Source organism: Eulemur rufifrons, chromosome 8, assembly GCF_041146395.1.
Source record: "Eulemur rufifrons isolate Redbay chromosome 8, OSU_ERuf_1, whole genome shotgun sequence".
In the NCBI taxonomy this organism is placed as follows: Eukaryota; Metazoa; Chordata; class Mammalia; order Primates; family Lemuridae; genus Eulemur; species Eulemur rufifrons.
Window position 1 is genome coordinate 9,725,571 of NC_090990.1, and position 19,536 is coordinate 9,745,106.

Below are 19,536 nucleotides of genomic sequence, written 5' to 3' on the forward strand. Positions count from 1 at the left end.
GCTTCCTGTTTGTCTATAGTTATTGATCATTTGCTTTTGAATAAGGAACCACTTGGTGATGGTGAAATGGAAGGGTAGAAAAGTGGACAATACACAAAGCCATTGGTAGTTTGATGAAATATATAATCTTTGGAAAGTGATATATTGGGTTTTGGGTGGGTGGTTAATTGCATGCATCTTCAAAGGGGTTGACAATCTCCTCATTTACAATCCCGCAGCTCTTCTTTGCATACCAGGATTTTAAAGATTGAGAGCCTCTGTAGAAGGGATCTCTTTTTTTTTTTTTTAATTTTTATATTTTTTTATTTTATTTTTTTTTTGAGACAGTCTCACTTTGTTGCCCGGGCTAGAGTGCCGTGGTGTCAGCCTAGCTCACAGCAACCTCAAACTCCTGGGCTCAAGCAATCCTTCTGCCTCAGCCTCCCGAATAGCTGGGACTATAGGCATGCGCCACCATGCCTGGCTATTTTTTTTCCCTATATATTTTTAGTTGTCCGGCTAATTTCTTTCTCTTTTTTCAGTAGAGACAGGGTCTCGCTCTTAGTCAGGCTGGTCTCGAACTCACTGATCTCAAGCCATCCTCCCACCTTGGCCTCCCAGAGTGATAGAATTACAGGCATGAGCCACTGCGACCGGCAAGAAGGGATCTCTTTACCTGAAAAATAAAGTGGTAATGTTAGTGATCATAAAAGACTGAGACATGATCTTGTAGTTCTAGAAGTTAACTGGGCAAAGAGGAAAAAAATGCAAAATTTGAATGTTATTTTCATTGGTTAGTTGTAGTTCTGCTGTCTTATTTCAAGAATGACTCAGGATTGTGGTCTGTAGTAGGAGGACTTGTGTGAAAATGAAGTATGTGGCAATTCTTGGCTATTATTTATTAGATCAGTTCCAAAAGCTGGGATTAAAATTAATCATTGCATTCCTATTGATAACCCAGCCAACAAAAGCTGAATGTAGTCTCTTCTTTAAAGAAGGGGTATTGAGAGAATTAATTGGGTTTTAGCATACTAATGACCTATAAGCTTTGTATAATTGATGTTGCTTTGGAAATTATGGAATGAGTTTCTTGTGGAGTTGATGAAAACATTTTTAGAATAGGAGGGATTTTCTTTTCACATATCAGGAATCTGAAAATTGTAAATACATTCGATGAGGCTATCGATCTTTGCTTTGGTCCCTGATGTGCATCAAATGCCTTTTAAAACCATATAGTTAATAACTGAGTTGGGATCGGAACCATTTTCTCTTTTCTCATAATCTCATGTATTTCCTCTACTATATCACATTGCTCTCAAATGTAGAATCGGAGGCCATTAATATACTGAAATTATATTCTTTAGGGAATTTCCAAAGACTGTTAGTATTAATACTTACTATATAAATTGTCAAATGTTGAAAGGAGGTCAGACATTTAGGAAACTTGGCATTATTATGAATAATTTTCATGCTGTCTTGAAAACTTAGAAGAATATAATGTATGTTGATCAATTTTTAATGATAGTGAAGATTTTTGAACAAAACTAATTAGTACTGTTTTTAAATTGTTTTTTAAGACAAACTTGTTAGATTATTTTATTCTGCAGCTTGTAGGAATCAAGTACAATATCCTGGCTTTTTGTTTTCATTTTTTTTAAATTTAGGTTTTCTTTATTCTTTAAAAATTATGAACGAGCTAACTTATTATCACAACCTGTGACCATGTAATTTTAGAAACTGATATTTTGTGCTTACTACTGGAGAATATTCTATAGGTTTCCCGGAAACCTGTAGCTAAGGCTTGATGTTGTTACAAAAGGAAATGTATCTAAATGTGATTTGATTATTCTTGCTGTTTTTTGGTGAGTAAATGTCAGGCAGATGTTTCATCTTGAATACCTGAGGGATACTTGAATACTTAAGGAATTGTGTTGTTCTGGAAAGAGTAGACAAAATCAGGAAATGATACTCACAGCTGAGTATTCATGGATATGAAGATTGATTTTAAAAATTTTACTTATTTATTTTTAGAGACAGAGTCTTGCTCTGTGGCCCAGGCTGTAGTGCAGTTACACTCTCATAGCTCACCGCAACCTTGAACTCCTGGGCTCAAGCTGTCCTCTGCCTCACTCTCTGAAGTAGCTGGGACTACAGGCGTGCACCTCCACACCAGGCTAATTTAAAAAAAAATTTTTTTTTGGAGATGAGGTCTCGCTATGTTGCTCAGGCTGGTCTTGAACTCCTGACCTCGAGTGATCCACCCGCCTCGGCCTCCCAGAGTGCTAGGATTACAGGCGTGAGCCACCGCACCCGGCCAGATTTCTTATATTCTAGATAGAAGTCCTTTGTCAAATACATTGGAAGGCATTTTGTGTGTGTGTGTGTGTGTGTGTGTGTGTGTGTTTATATGGAAAGAACCATTTCAATTTTTAACAATGTTTTCCAAATTAAAAAGGTCCTTTTCATCAATTAATTTATGCCAGATAGTTTTGTTACTTGTAGTTCAGTTTCCTGATGAAATTAGATTTTAGGATTATGTTTTCTCTGTGAGGGGTGATGAGTTAAATCATACTAGGGAATATAAAAAAAGAAAACTTCTGTTTTCGGACAATGTCAGCTTCTTCAAGGGAAGCATAGAATTATCATCAAGGATTGTGAGCAAATAAGAGTGCTATATTTAAAAGTGCTTGTGCTTGCCTTTCAAAAATGCCAAATTATAAATACATAAAATATAATTTATTAACTCCTAATGAAATGTGTAGAATTTTCATGAATTTTTTTTTTTTTTTTTTTTTGACACAAGGTCTTGCTCTGTTGCCCAGGCTGGAGTGCAGTGGGAGGATCATAGCTTACTGCAGCCCAGAACTCCTGGGCTCAAGCAGTACTTCCACCTTGGCCTCCCAAAGTGTTGGGATTTATAGGTGTGAGCCACCATGCTTGGCCATGAAATTTTTTTAGTGTCCTGAAATTTTTATTTACAGATATAGGACACGTTTTTATGGAATAAAAATTTGAACATATAATCTATCAAAATATTTTCTCAGATTTATTTTTTATGAAAAATAACTTTAGTTATACCAAAATTATAAATTTTAAGTTTTCTTTTAACTCCTTTAAAAAGAAAATTGAATAGCAAATAAAAAAATTATACTGTCACTTGCAAATAGACACAAAATATTTGGATTTATTTTGCCTTTAAGGAGTGTTTGAAAGCTTCTCATTTTTTTTCACTAAGATTGTCAGTTAATGAATTAAAGTGAAATCTCTAAAATAGCTATATTTACGTACAATTTTTTATTTTAATAGAAGGCTTTTAAGATTTTTAAATTATTTTGATTTTATCTTAGGTTCAGTAATTTTTTAGAATATAAAAATTCCTAGAAACCTGAAGATTGATTTCAGCTAAGTGTTCTGGAAAGATTATGGGCAGTTTAGTAAATATTTAAGAAATGAGAATAATAAAATAATGTGGTACAGCCCTTTGCCCCAGAGAGAAATTTTAAGTGTAAAAGAGAGCCATTTTACAAGTCACTTTGCAGCCCCTCCCTCTAAATAGTCTAAAAATAAGAAACAACATTTTAAAAACATGTTTTGGAAAATTATTGACATGCAACAATAATTTTGACTTTATTTTTTGCAGATATGGCCGCGTGGAAAGTGTCAAAATTCTCCCCAAGAGGGGATCTGAAGGAGGAGTGGCTGCCTTTGTGGATTTTGTGGACATCAAAAGTGCACAGAAAGCTCACAACTCAGTCAACAAAATGGGAGATAGAGACCTACGCACGGATTATAATGAACCAGGCACCATTCCGAGTGCTGCTCGGGGATTGGATGATACAGTTTCCATAGCATCTCGTAGTAGAGAGGTTTCTGGGTTCAGAGGAGGTGGTGGAGGGCCTGCTTATGGCCCTCCACCGTCACTTCATGCACGAGAAGGACGTTATGAGCGGAGACTTGATGGGTAAGTTCCAAGGTTTCTCTAGGCAGGTATTTTGTATTTGATATGGTGAGAAACAGAAACTCATATTTAGGGGCCCCAGATGGATTTAAAATTTTGGGCATTCTCAATGTTTCCTATTTTGGGTTGGAAACGGAAGTGATTTCTATCCCAATGGCTGGTATCTTATGGAATCGTAGAGGATATTTCCTGCAGCTGATTGGATATCTACTCCTGAGATATAAAATGGTGGAAGATTTCCTATGGCAGCATCATTTTTGGAGTTACCTGTCTTCTAGAATTAATTATTCCTTCTTCTGGATAATGTTAAGACCTTTCTTGGATATATCCTTTCTACCTGATGGAGTTATTTGGCTTTTGTGGTCGTACTATATGGAATATTTCCGGAATATTAGAGCCTACAGATTCTTTTAGGGTTGATATCTGCTTCTCCACTTTCACCACATATGGTGTACAAATGAATTGGATTGTCATAAAAAATTCTAGCATATCATAGTGATTCAACCACTTGGATTCTACAAACAATATTTTAGCATGGAAATGTGTGCTTGGATGAAGAAGAGAGAAGTCAATGCTTGATTTTTCCATTTTGGATCTACACAATTTCTATGTTGTTGGAATTACACTCCTTGATGGAATGGGGGAAAATTGAGATGATGGACTTTCCTAAATCCTGGAATATAGCCATCCTTTTCTAATTGCTGGAATGTGTGGATGTCATGCTGTCAAGACTGCATTAGTCCAGGGGAAGAGGATTACTATATCTTTTTAAAGCAAGTATCCGTCCAGTTAAAGGTACTTTAGCTTTGAACACATGGTGATGATCGGTTGTGGATACAGCAATCAAAATTGACTAAGCTGGATGGCTACAAAAGTGAACTGTTGGCGAGCCACTGTGCCTTCCTCATTTGCTGGAATTCTAGAGAATATTTCCTCTTCTGCCAGCTGCTTGATTTATACTTAGGGCTGGACTTTTATGAATGTGGATCAATTTATAATTGTCTACTGTCTCAAGAAAGAAGTCTGGGGGTTTGAGAGTTACAGTTTGTCTGGGACTTCTTGCTTCCAGTGGAATTACTTTGTCTGGTCACTAAGATTTTTTTTTCCTTGTGGTTCATCTAAATATCATTTGACACCCTTGCCCATTAAGAAGGTGGATTACCCCTATAAGAGGGGCCAAAATTGGGGAAGTTATATTCACAATTCTCTCCCTAGATTTTAATTGGGATTATAGGTCGTGTTTCCACACTTGGAAAAGGTTGGTATGTCCTGACCTGTGTATATTAGCCCCTCTCCTAACCCAAGTCAAACTCTCTCTCCCCACCCCACTAACTCTAGAAGTATTTAGTACTAATAGATGAATCAGAGAGTAGCCATTAGATTTCAGCTCTGCTAGCTCTGTGTGCCTGCCTTCTGTATCTTCATAATGGATAAGAACTTTTGCGTATTTATAAAATAGCAGCTGTAGCAGTAATTCTCCTAGAACTTTTGCCTGTTGCTTCTGTTATCATTAATAATGGCTGTCACTGATTAACATTTGATAGGGTGCTAAATGAATTACTTATGAAATTTTCTCTTAAGTCTCAAAGGAATCCTCCTTATTTGTTAGACAATGAAATATCCAAATTTTAGAATTGTAGTGAATAAAAAATGAGAAAGTCATTTAATACCTTTAAGTAGGGAAGCTATTACTGAATTTTTTTTATTATGCCAGTTGCTTTCCATAATAGCAGCAAAAAAGCAAAATTAGCCTGGGAAGGTCATGTTGCTACTAAGTGAAATAGTGGGTGAAAATGAATATTAGTGGAAAGATATTTGGAATGTAGGCATGTATTAAGGACATATTGTTTTAAGATTTTGCCAGATATTCGTCTTTCAAGAGATTCTAATTTTTTTTTGTCTTTCATGATTCCTTAATCTCTTTTGTTAGAAGATCAAAAGATGAGGCTGAAGACAAACTCAAGTAAAATGGTCTTTTAGGAACTCAGGAGCTGAGTTCTAGTTCCCTACAGAAATAGAGAACTTACGATTTCTTTATAGGATTAGAATTAGTTTTTATTTATTTTATTTTATTTTTTGAGACAGAGTCTCACTCTGTTGCCCAGGCTAGAGTGCCGTGGCATCAGCGCAGCTCACAGCAACCTCAAATTCCTGGGCTCAAGCAATCCTTCTGCCTCAGCCTCTCGAGTAGCTGGGACTATGGGCATGTGCCACCGTGCCTGGCTAATTTTTTCTATATATTTTTAGTTGTCCAGCTAATTTCTTTCTATTTTTTTTTTACTAGAGATGGGATCTTGGCTCTTTTTTTTTTTTTTTCTTTTTTTTGAGACAGAGTCTCACTCTGTTGCCCAGGCTAGAGTGCCATGGCATCAGCCTAGCTCATAGCAACCTCAAACTCCTGGGCTCAAGCAATCCTTCTGCCTCAGCCTCCTGAGTAGCTGGGACTATAGGCACGTGCCACCATGTTTGGCTAATTTTTTCTATATACATTTTTAGTTGTCCAGATAATTTCTTTCTATTTTTAGGAGAGACGGGGTCTTGCTCATGCTCAGCCTGGTCTCGAACTCCTGACCTCGGGCAGTCCTCCCGCCTTGGCCTCCCAGAGTGCTAGGATTACAGGCGTGAGCCACCGTGCCCAGCCTCATTTTTATTATTAAATGTAATTGGGCACTGCTGTGTAGTCTAGTGATTTTTTATAATTACCTAAGCAGTCAAAAGTTAATGAGAAAAAGTTATACTTACAATTTTTTTCTGGGCTTCCTTGAAAGTCCTTCCTACTTTGGGACGTGCTCTGCAGTGGGGCTTTCATGTCTATGTTGAAATGTAGTGTGGAGATGTGGCCTAAAGTAAATTTGTGAGTAAATAAAAGTTTGGTATATATTTTAATCAGATGAAAGTATAAAAAACTTTGATATTAAAATGACAGTGTCTTCTTGTTCCATTAAACTTAAAATGAAAAGGAGATAGTATATGCATATTTCTTCATACAAGTCAGAAAATCCCTAATAAAATGAGCAACTGACTTGCAGAACACTAGTCATGAAAGCCCAGTATACAGTTAAAACAATGATTGCTCAGCTGTGAAAATAATTTTTGGAGTCAAGTAAAATGTTAAGCTTGTTAGTGTTTGCTTACTAAGTAGGTTAATGCTGTTTAGAAAATGACCAGTTGCAAAGACAAAGACAGTGCTGAAGTGAATGTTTGCATGACTTGCTTTTAGTTTTGCTTGCTCCTTTCTGATTAAATATTTTTCCCCCCCTCCTAAATGCAGGGCTTCAGATAACAGGGAGCGTGCTTATGAACATAGTGCCTATGGACACCATGAACGGGGGACGGGAGGATTTGATCGGACAAGACATTACGATCAGGATTACTATAGAGATCCTCGAGAGCGGACTTTACAACATGGGCTCTATTATACTTCTCGGAGTCGAAGTCCAAATCGCTTTGATGCTCATGACCCCCGATACGAACCTAGGGCCCGGGAGCAGTTTACACTGCCCAGTGTGGTACACAGGGATATCTACAGGGATGATATTACCCGGGAGGTACGAGGCAGAAGGCCAGAGCGGAATTACCAGCACAGCAGGAGTCGTTCACCACATTCATCCCAGTCTAGAAATCAGTCTCCTCAGAGACTGGCTAGCCAAGCGTCTAGACCTACAAGGTCCCCTAGCGGCAGCGGCTCTAGAAGTAGATCCTCCAGTAGTGACTCAATCAGCAGCAGCAGTAGTACCAGCAGTGACAGGTAGGTTAACAACAGCCTTTTGTTATAACAGACGAGCTGTTAAACAAATGGCATCAATGGCAATGATTTTAGCATAGTAATTTTTTTTTTAAAGAAAGTAATCTTGGATCATATATGTATGTAAAAGTAAAGAAACTGGTTAGCATGTGGCCATTGATCATTCTGTCAAGTACTTGAAGCCAAGTGATTTATTTGCAAGTGCTGTTTTATCCTCCAGATGCTTAATATTTAAAAATTGCCAAAAAGGATGAGAAGTGGTGACTTTAACTGTGTCAGGCAAATCTTGTGACACTGAAAATGTAGTATCTCTTTAAAGTTTTTAATTTCTTAGGTATATAATACCAATTCTATTATTTTGGTTGAGCATTTGTAAAAGCTGTTTGGTTAAATGTGTATTGGTGAAATACATTGTTGACACATTTGTTATCAATGACTAAATCAACTTAACACATTTTAACTAATTTTAACACCAAGGTGTGGTAGTCAGTTTATAAACTTGAGTGTAAAAGCTTTCTTTAAATGCATGTTGTAACTATACTGTTTGTTCTCTAAGGTTGGGTAAACTCATTTCATTAGGTTTTTTTTTTTTTTCTTTACAAAGAAGTTTTATTCTGAAAAATGAAAATAATAAATTGAAGGTTATCTTAATAAGGAAACTTAGAAGCAAGGCATATGGGTTTTGAAATCACAGATCTAGGTGGATGGTATAGATTACTTTTAGGAATCTTGGACAAGTTACTTATGCTCTCTACGCCTCAGCTTTCTCATTTTTTATAAGGACCTTCATAAAGTCATTGTGAAGATTAAAATGAAAACTTCATGTAGAGTGCTTACCGTAATACCCAGTACATGTTAAATAAATACTGCCATTAATAATTGCTAGCTATTAGTACTACCACATGGTGATAGTCTTTGGGCATTTCCCATTTCCAGTTATTGTTATTCAACCTATTAATCTCACATGTCTTAGTTTTAAATTTAGGTGGTGTTTATTTTAAATTTACAGTATTCAAATTCTTTGACCTGATTAAAAGGCTCAGATTATTTTTCTTTCAGTATTAACTGCTTAAAATCAATTTAAGAAAAGCAATGGTCATGTAATTGAATGCCTGTTTTTAGGCTTTCTAAATCTTCTAATTCAAAGTAATGAAACATTCTTCTGGCGCTTTGGGTTAAAAAAGGAAAAAAAAATAATGAAACATTTTGTATATCTAACTGCCTATTTAGATAGAACAAACAGTTTGGAAGATGTCGCATATTAAAATGAAATAAGCACATAGTTTAGGAAAGTTAGCTTCTGGCTTCAGTTTTGCAGCTCTGTGACATGGATGAAAACCTTTAACTTTTTGGATTTCATTTGGTATGCTGTATAAATGATTGATGAAATTCATTTGAACCCGATAAGCTGATTATAAAATCTTGTTTCGCTTTGTCCTGCATAGAATTCTCTAAAATACTGAAGTTTTAGTCATTTTCCCCGAACCTGTCTCATTAATGGTGCTGCTACATTCCATTAGATCAAAACTTACTGAAAAGACAACCTGTTAAGGAGATGTAAAAGTTAGAGAAGAATGATGCAAGGCCTTTAGAGTGGCATTATATACTTTGGTGAGAATTACAGTGATTTGGGATCTGTCCTTCAGAATTGTGGGCCCAAAAGATTGAGCCCAGAGGTGATCTGATGAATTTGATGGAGCTAATCGCTGTTCACGTAATAAAAAAAAGCAGCTCTATGCTTCTGAATATTTACGGTCAGAAAGATAACTGCCAGAAGAGCAGTATGCGCTTAGAAAACTGAGGACTAAATTGCAATAAAAAAGTTGGTGAGCAAGAGGACTTTTGATGATTATTATATCAAGTTATGGTGGCTAGATTTATCCACTTATACCAAAGGATGCAACCTGGAGGTTTGGAGCGCCACATCTGACCAGCAGACAAGTTTAATTTGCCTTGCATAGTGGTTTTTTTTTTTTTTTTTTTTTTTGAGACAGAGTCTCACTTTGTCGCCCAGGCTAGAGTGCCAGAGCATCAGCCTAGCTCACAGCAACCTTAAACTCCTGGGCTCAAGCAATCCTTCTGCCTCAGCCTCTCGAGTCGCTGGGACTATAGGCATGCGCCACTGTGCCCGGCTAATTTTTCCTATATATTTTTAGTTGTCCAGATAATTTCTTTCTTCTTTTTTTTATTAGAGACAGGGTCTCGCCCTTGCTCAGGCTGGTCTCGAACTCCAGAGCTCAAACGATCCACCCGCCTTGGCCTCCCAGAGTGCTAGGATTACAGGCTTGAGCCACTGCGCCCGACCGCATAGTGTTTTAAATTTAAATTATTGCCAGTGTTTAAAAACTTGGAATTTAATGTGCAAGCCCAGATTTGGGCTCCTAGTGTGTTCCTTCCCTCTGATTTGTACTGTAGGACCATATCTGATAAGGAGGTAAGAACACTGAAATCTGCTGATTGAAGGCAACTTCTTCCTGTGGGCTTAGGGAAGAATCACTGGCAGAATCTTGCTGTTTCCCACTTTCCTATGTCTGTGTAGATTCTTCCTTGTATTAAAATGTTTTTTTTTCTTCTTCTGAGAGGTTGTAGTACATTTACTTAGGTTATTGGTTTCGTTTCACAAATAGTCATATTTTCTAGAGCTAACAGATTCCTTTCTTTCTTTCTTTTCTGTAAGAGACTAGATCTTGCTCTCTTGTCCAGGTCGGAGTGCAGTGGTGCAGTCACAGCTCACTGCAACCTCCAGCTCCTGAGCTCAAGCAAGCCTCTTGCCTCAGCCTCCTGAGACTACAGGTGTGCGCCATCACACCTGGCCAATTTTTTTTTTTTTTTCCTTTCATTTTTTCATGGGGTGGGGAGTCTTGCTATGTTGCTTAGGCTGGTCGTGAAATCCTGGCTTCAAGTGATCCTCCTACCTCGGCTTCCCAGAGTGCTATGATTATAGGTGTGGGACACCACGCCTGACTCAGATTTCAACCATATTATTTACAGATTGCTTTTATTTTTTATTTTATTTATTTTTTTTTTTTGAGACAGTCTCACTCTGTTGCCCAGGCTAGAGTGAGTTGCCGTGGCGTTAGCCTAGCTCACAGCAACCTCAAACTACTGAGCTCAAGCGATCCTCCTGTCTCAGCCTCCCGAGTAGCTGGGACTACAGGCATGCAATACCATGCCTGGCTAATTTTTTCTATATATATTTTTAGCTGTCCATATAATTTCTTTCTATTTTTAGTAGAGATGGGGGTCTCACTCTTGCTCAGGCTGGTCTCGAACTTCTGAGCTCAAACGATCCGCCCACCTCGGCCTCCCAGAGTGCTAGGATTACAGGCGTGAGCCACCGCGCCCGGCCTACAGATTGCTTTTAGGTGGTTACTTGAACCTCATTAATTTACTGATTCCCTCTGGTTTTACTGATGGGACAGCTATGTAATAATGACAACTTTTGTATTTATACATAAAAAGAACTGGGGGAACAGAAAGAGGATGATTTTGACTACTAAGAGGCAGCATTTAGTTGGGCTCTGAAGGATACGTAGGACTTCAACAAGAAGAAAGGAGTTTTAGGATAGACAGGGAACATAGCGGGCAGAAGGAAAAACCTGAAGAGATACAAATAAGTGGAAGAATGTTTTGGTAACAGCAAATAATTTAGAATGATCTAACCATGCTAATGATTTTGGGGTTTATTCTATATGCAGAGATGTGCTGTTAAAGGATTTTAGAATGGAGATAGCTTGTTGACGTCTGTGCAACTGATGACTTAGCCATCTATCTTAATACCTTGGAGAAGGAAAACTCGGACTGTGAGGGTGCCTAACTTGGGACAAATGAGAAAGACATTATATTAAGAATCAGATTATGCTGATTTATGAAAAACAGAATTAACTGGTGATATCACTGAATAAAAGGACAGGAGCAGGTGGTCTTAGTGCATACCATAGGACCTAGTATACCGCCTTTCTCAGAGTACATGTTCAATAAATGGTTGAAGTACTTAGATACAGTTCTTAGTTAACATGAAGGATAAGGCAAAATTGAGGTAGATAGCTAAAAGTTTTGGTAATTTAAATTGTGACTGAAGCAAGCACACAGAAATAAAAATCCTCTGGTATTCAGAGCTTATCCAGTATCCCTGGATTCAGCCTCCCTTCATCAGCTGTCTTCTTTTCCTCTATAATTATATTGAATTCAAAGTGTAGTATTTTCACATGTATGTAAATTCACAATGTTCGGTTTTCTTTTGAAAGAAATAAATTCTTTTTTGTAATCCTTAACACGTTACAAGTGCGAAGCTGACATTTCTGAAAGTCCTTTAAAGATGTTTAAAATTAACACTTGTATAGTATGCAAAATATAGCTTGGTTTTACCTACAGAGACAAGTTTCTGTCCCCATGACTGACTGGGAAATTAATCATCCTCCATCCTCCTTAATTGTTACAGCTTTGGTGAACAGATTCCTAGCAGCGCATTTTAAATGAGTAAACATGGGATTAATAGCAGTCTAGTTGTGAAGTTCTTATAAATTACACATCTACGGTTTCTGCAAAACCATTCACAGTATTTAACTGGTGAGAACTGGGGTTGCAGGCCCCATGTACTACCCCATGCTGCTGTAGGTCTCTTTCTTTCTCTGTCATGGCCATTTATTGAGCCAGTTTCCCTTTCAACAGAACATTTTAAGTGTATGAATTTCATAGAAGCATTTATTTTAAAATCTCTTTATTGAGGTTGAACGTATTTTGTTTCTATAATTCCCTGTCATTAGTTTTTTTCCCCTGTCGGGTTGTAAGAATTTTCTTTAATTTAGGCTAAAATAATTGAAGTATTTGTTGAGGTTAAATTAGTTCATAAACTTTCCTAATATCTTAAAGTAATATTGAGTGAGCTTTGTTTCCCAATGATCACAGTCAAAGATTATTGGACTGGCTTAGGGGGTTTCTAAACTTGAATGGGGAAAAAAGAAAATAACATCTTTTTAAACTGAAATTAAGTGTTGCCTTCCATTATGAAAGTAGGCAACAAAGTATAGGCAACAGTAGTATTAATAATGAATTACTTTGTTACCAATATAAATCCACAGGTATTTTAATATTATAGTCCCAGATATCTCATTTGAGTTTATATTCATTGTTACTTTCAAATTAAGATAGTTATTAATCCCAATGTTAGCTCTTGTTATTTAATGTTAATAGGAACATTTACTACTATTTTGCAAAAATTTAAACATTTAATAACTTTTAATATAATTCATTTCCTTTTTATTCCTATTTATTTCACTTTATGCATTGAAAAACATTGTTCCGACAAGTGGTTCATAGACTTCATCAGATTGCCAAAAATGGTCCTGGCACCTTTGTAATTCCAGTTAGCCCTATAAAAGCTTATTGAATGCATAGTGGAAAATGAATGGGAAGGTAATGGAAAGGATTTGAGATTTGAATAATCCAAAACCTTTTCTTATTCCATCCGTCTTCTCTAACAGGTTATTTCCTTAAATTCCCTAATTTCCCTAATTTCTTTTTAGGCTGAAGTTAACTTGAGTTTACATTCGGCCACTCATTTAATAAGTAATGCCTTTTTTGTGCACCTAATGGCAGATTGAATAGAGAAAAGAATAGAGCCAGTTTGGATTAAATACTGGCTATGGCTAATCCAGAAAAGAAATTCTACATGTCTAATTAAGAATTAACATGTAATTAAATTAATCTAGTTGTCTATGGCTAGGTACATCTTTCTGGCTTTATAAAAGGTAGCCCCATTTTCTGGTCCCCTTAAAACTTTATCTCCTAGTCAAGCCTTTTCCTTTGAACCAAGTTCATCTCAAGGAGGGTATGTCAAGTAACTACAGACTTTTATTCTTTCTAATCATAAAAATAAACATTTAAATAGAAATTCTTAAGATGAATATAGTAATAATCAAAGAGAACTACATAAAAATAACTGTGTAGTGGGTGACATCTTGTTGTTTCTGTTGTCTGTGGCTTTCAAGAAACCATGTGGCCTAGATCATGCTTTAGATACCTGTTTGAAGAAATCAGAATTTTAGAGCAGCTTTCTTCTTCTTCTTTTTTTTTTTTCCTTTCCTTTTCTTTTTTTTTTTTGGGACAGAGTCTCACTCTGTTGCCAGGGCTAGAGTGCCATAGCGTCAGCCTAGCTCACAGCAACCTCAAACTCCTGAGCTCAAGCGATCCTTCTGCCTCAGCCTCCCATGTAGCTGGGACTACAGGCATGAGCCACCATGCCCGGCTAATTTTTTCTATATGTATTTTAGCTGTCCATATAATTTCTTTCTATTTTTAGTAGAGACGGGGTCTCGCTCTTGCTCAGGCCGGTCTCGAACTCCTGACCTTGAGCGATCCGCCCACCTCGGCCTCCCAGAGTGCTAGGATTACAGGCGTGAGCCACCGTGCCCGGCCGAAGCTTTCTTCTTAAATACATCTGAAAAATGAGGATGTGCTGCTTTTTAAAAAATGTATTTGATTAAATTTCTCAAAATATTCATTGTATAGTTGTTACATTACTAAGATTTCTTTTGAATAATCATAAGCCAGAAAATACAAGGGCGAGGACAGGAAGAGGGAGAGAAAGGGAAAGACAGACATCCACACACACAGTTCCTGGGCAGGAAGCAGCTAGGTGAAAGAGCCTTTCGTGGTGTTTGCTTAAAGTAACAAGGAAAGCACGTAGAACTTAAAGCAGTTGGACTTTTCAGCTCTTATGCCATGTGAAGACAGGAATGGTTTGTGCCCCTCTTTTCTCCAGTATGTTAGAATTCTCTAATTAGAACAATTATTTTTTATTGACATGGAAATGAAAATATTTATTACTGGTGATACTATTTGCAGAACTTACCTGTATATTTCCTTAAAATTGCATGTTCTGAGTAAATTATTATGTCAAAAGTTGTCTACAACCGTATTACTTTTTTTCTAATGTTAGACAATTAGGATTCTTTTATGGGTAAACAGTAATTAGAATATTGAGTGAATTCTGGATTATAACGACAGATACACAGTTATAAAAGGATCTGACCCTTTTAACTAGAAAAATCAGCATAAAATTTCCTAGCATAATAAGCATTTTTTCCTATAAAGACTAAATCTGCAAATTGTGAACAATCTAGATGTGTTAAACATTATAGTTTCTTTTGTAGAGGGGAAGTTTTATTCAAATATTCTTTTGTCGGCCGGGCGCGGTGGCTCACGCCTGTAATCCTAGCACTCTGGGAGGCCGAGGTGGGCGGATCGTTTGAGCTCAGGAGTTCGAGACCAGCTCTGAGCAAGAGCGAGACCCCATCTCTACTAAAAATAGAAAGAAATTATATGGACAGCTAAAAATATATATAGAAAAAATTAGCCGGGCATGGTGGTGCATGTCTGTAGTCCCGGCTACTCGGGAGGCTGAGACAGGAGGATCCCCTGAGCCCAGGAGTTTGAGGTTGCTGTGAGCTAGGCTGACGCCACGGCACTCACTCTAGCCTGGGCAACAGAGTGAGACTCTGTCTCAAAAAAAAAAAACCAAATATTCTTTTGTCATTTGATGAGGAGATTTTGTAGTTCATTTATTTCAATTATGAGAGAGGATTTTCTTCCAAATTCAAGTAGAAAATTGTCTAAAATGCTATCATTTTGTAGCCTTGGGAAAGAATGTGGATTAGGCTGACTGAAAACATGAGAGAAACCATTGGGAATGGCATGTATCAAAGCGACAAAGTGTGCCTTCCATTTCTCTTTTATTATAGGTATGCTTATTCAGGTGTTAATTGGGAAGAAGAAATGCTCGTTTTATGATGTGGCTATACAATTGGCTATGATACATATGTGCAGGAAATGGCAGCAATTTTAATACACATATGAAATAAAAGTTTCTTAAAGGAATCAATAGTGGTTTTTTGGTGATGTGTTACCATGTTTCATCATAAAAACATACTTATCTGACTTTATCATTAAAAATTATTTTATCGGCCGGGCGCGGTGGCTCACGCCTGTAATCCTAGCACTCTGGGAGGCTGAGGTGGGCGGATCGTTTGAGCTCAGGAGTTCGAGACCAGCCTGAGCAAGAGCGAGACCCCATCTCTACTAAAAATAGAAAGAAATTATATGGACAGCTAAAAATATATATAGAAAAAATTAGCCGGGCATGGTGGTGCATGCCTGTAGTCCCAGCTACTCGGGAAGCTGAGACAGGAGGATCGCTTGAGCTCAGGAGTTCGAGCTTGCTGTGAGCTAGGCTAACGCCACGGCACTCACTCTAGCCAGGGCAACAAAGCCAGACTCTGTCTCAAAAAAAAAAAAAAAAAAAAAAATTATTTTATCTATGATAACGACTAGGCAAATAAGTTCTGGATTCAGTTGGAGATAAAACTTTATTTTGTTGCATTGCGATTCCTTATTTTCAGATAAATTTTATCTGGTCAAATAGTTTGTATTTATTGGGTTTTTTTTTAAAACAGAGGAAAGTCACTATCATTAAAATCAGTGCCTTTTAATCTCAGAAAAAATCATTTAACTGAAGCTTAAACCTTGTTTGGGATGTTGGCAGTTAGAAACCATGATCTTTTTTCCCTGGCTATTCTGCTTGTAGCTACATAGGATTGGGTTAAAGTAGAATTAATTATAAGGTTGGTTTTGCTGCATAGCACCGACCGTTACTCTGATTATACATGTTAGTTTGAAATAAATCACTTGCATTGGGGTTTTTTGTTTGTTTTTTGAGTGTGTAAAGAGAAGGTAACTGTGCTAAGAGACTATTGAAAACATAAATTGTGAATTTAAAAAAAAATTATACTAATATGTAAAAGAAAACTAGTGATTAGGTATATACTGTTCTTTGGAATAACAGCAAACAGAGTATATGTTTTGGGATTATTCTAGAGGATTTTTGAGGAGGAACAGTAAAGGTTAGTGAGTTCTTTCATTAAAGAGTCCAAAGTCAAGGATAATAAATGTTCTTAGGAGAGATGTTTCTTAATTTACTTTGTGCTCCTTAAAATGAAAATATTTGCACTCTTAAGCCTAAGTAAAATACTATGTATTGGATTTCAAATAGCTTATTTATTTATTTCTGGCTTTCACAACCATTCTTTCACTGTTACTAGTTCTACTTCATTTTTACTTTTTTAAATAGTTGTTATCTGAGGTTTCAAAAGGGAGAGAATGTTTTGCTGAAAATCAGTGTTATGCATAAAATATATTCATTGCTTTGGACCTTTCCAACTGTTAAGTAAAGTTTCTATCTTGAAATTTACAACTGTTACTTGTGATGGAATCCAGTAAAAGCCAACTAGTGGTTTTATTGACTTTATATGATTAAATATTCTCTCTCCTTGAAATACTGGGATCTAAATTATTTTAAAACGTTAACTACTTAGAGGAGGAAGGGGTTGTTGGGGGAAAAAAAAGAACGGGTAGCCATTTAGTGTGTCCATAATCCTTCAGAAACATTAGGTCTTGCCTCATTTTGAATAGTTGTCTTAAATACCTATTACTTTCCAAAAGCATAAGCATTTACTCGTTCCCTGCTTAATGCTATTTTGGGGCTGTTTAGCAGCTTGGAATAAATGTTTAGCAGTGTGTGCTTTGGAGAGAAGTACACCAAAAAAAAAAAAAAAACCCTTTTATTCTCATTCCTGACGGTGACAGACTGTAGAGGTCACTGAAGAGTCCACATTTTTGAAGCACATTCCTTTTTTGGGGGCTGCTGTATAGTTTGCTTTGTTTGTTATTGTGCAATAAGATACACACAACCTTCTGTCTTTGGGGGTCATATTAGCCATCCAAGCCTTTTTTGCGCTAAATATGGAACGTGGAAAAGTGCTTACTAATTGTTCTGGGGGGCTTAGCTCTCATTATGGAGACCTATAAACAGTTCGATTTCCTTCCTGGTTTTCCTTTGTTGTCAAATAGAGCACTTTAGTAATAAAGGTTTTTGGGGCGGGGGGGTGTAGGGGAAGACATGTAAGTGTTGTCAGCGAGCGTCCTGTATAGAATAGTCGTTCCATTTACAAGTGCTAGACCGACCCGTATTTGCTCTAGTGGGAACGCTTTCATTTTAGACGATCCGCTGCTATGGAAATGACAAACAGGTAGACTGAATTCTGAGAGCAAATGAGGAGAGCTCACCGCGTACGGCTAGCTAGCCAGCCCCAGTGTCTGAATGTTGTGGGGGAAGCGAGGAACTGCTTGTTTGTGACTCGAACCAGCCTAAACTGGAGCCATCCAGTTTGGGTTGGCTGCTTGCCACCTCCCAGAGGCTTCCTTGTTTTGCCAGAGTTTCTGCCCAACCCCAGCCTAGAGAGGCGGGGCGAGGGGCCCTGGCTGGCCGCGGCGCGCGACTGGGCAGGCGGTGGGAGGAGCCGCGCGGCTGTCCATTACCCGGGTTTTGTTCCTGAGAGGAGGTGTTTCTGATCTAGCAAGGGGGAACGCCCTCGACTGGAGCTGGTGCGAACTTTGCTATTTTCAGAACTTCTTTCTGTTATTAACTCCTTGCTCTAATGGTCACTTTTGGTTTTCTGCCCTTAGAGCTAAGCCTTCAAAAACTGCTTCTGCCCTCTCTCTGCTTGGCTACAGCACAACATGGTCTTCATTTGATGACAAGGAGTTTACTACCAGAGTCCCTAGGAACTTTGCTTTTAGTTAAGTTAGTCTGTTTGAAGAACTTTCTCTTACCCCTTTTCGTTCTTTCAGTTTGGGTTGTGCTGGGGTTTATTTTGGTTTGTTAGTCATAAAATAGGTTTGAGGGTAAAGTTGTGACTTGTATCTTAATTTAATCTTGATGAAGAGATTTTAAAAATATTGCTGTAAAAATTAATAGAAAGTCCAATACGGTGATGCATGCCTGTAGTCCCAGCTAGGATCGCTTGAGCCCAGGAGTTCCAGTCCAGCCTGGGTGAGTCATTTAAAAAAAAAATTTAGCAAAGTAACTTGGCAGGTTAAAGTTCTAAACAACAAATTTAAAATTAAAAATGCTATGCCAAGTTGTGTTTGTTTGATTTGGAAACAAAATATTTAAAACCGGTATTATGCTTACATTGCAAATTTTAATGTCATGGCTACTTTGTGCGTAAGGAGCCTCTGAGAAATAAGGGAGTTTGATGATTGAACATGGCCTAATTTCTGATCAGAGAACACCCAGAAGTTACTATAAGATATGTATGTTGGAATAAAGCCCCAAATAAAGGAGTACGTTTCTTTTGTGTTACTGAATGCCAGAGCTGGGATATATAGAACATGTAAATTTCCATAGCTTTGCTTTTAAACTTTTGGAATGAGATTGAAACCTCTGTCAATCATTTTTACTAATGGTAAAACTACTCGGTGCAGTTTTGGTGATCTTATTCTTGTTTTTTTTTTTTTTTCTTTTCTTTTCTTTTTTGGGGACAAGGTCTCACTCTGTTGCTGGGGCTAGATGATATAGATCAGTGCATCCTCAAACTTCTGGGCCCGAGGGATCCTTCTGAGTAGCTGGGACTACAGGCACTCAACCATCACACCCAGCTAATTTTTCTAATTTTTGTAGACAGGGTCTTGCTCTGTTGCTCAGGTTGGTCTGGAACTCCTGGCCTCGTGTTCCTCCCACCTCCACCTTCCAAAGTTCTAGGATTACAGGCTTGAGCCACTGGCCCAGGCCTTAGTCTTTTATTTTACAAACCATTTTGTAAGCTTTTTGGAGGCTTTGTGTGGTCATTCTCAGAAGCCAAGGCACAGTTTCTCCTTGCCCCAAACAAGTAATCATCCATGTCCAGAAATAAAGAAAAATATGGCATTCTCATTTAAAAATAAATATTAACCTTTGCTGAAGTTCAAATTAGCCAAGATTTCATTACAAGCACCCCCCACCCCAATTTTTTTTTAA

The 19,536-nt window shown here is 37.5% G+C and overlaps 1 protein-coding gene across 3 annotated transcripts in view; it reads left to right on the plus strand.

Annotated features, from left to right (window-relative positions):
- Nucleotides 1-19,536, plus strand: part of SPEN (spen family transcriptional repressor) — an 82,454-nt gene that overhangs the window by 18,812 nt on the left and 44,106 nt on the right. Inside the window, exons 2-3 of one of the 3 annotated variants that reach the window (XM_069479384.1) lie at nt 3,620-3,940; nt 7,209-7,685. In XM_069479384.1, the coding sequence (XP_069335485.1) occupies nt 3,620-3,940; nt 7,209-7,685 (798 nt within the window). Of the gene's footprint in view, nt 1-3,619; nt 3,941-5,088; nt 5,196-7,208; nt 7,686-18,559; nt 18,571-19,536 lie in introns of those variants that run through there. The other 2 variants (XM_069479385.1, XM_069479386.1) reach the window with 2 other exon arrangements.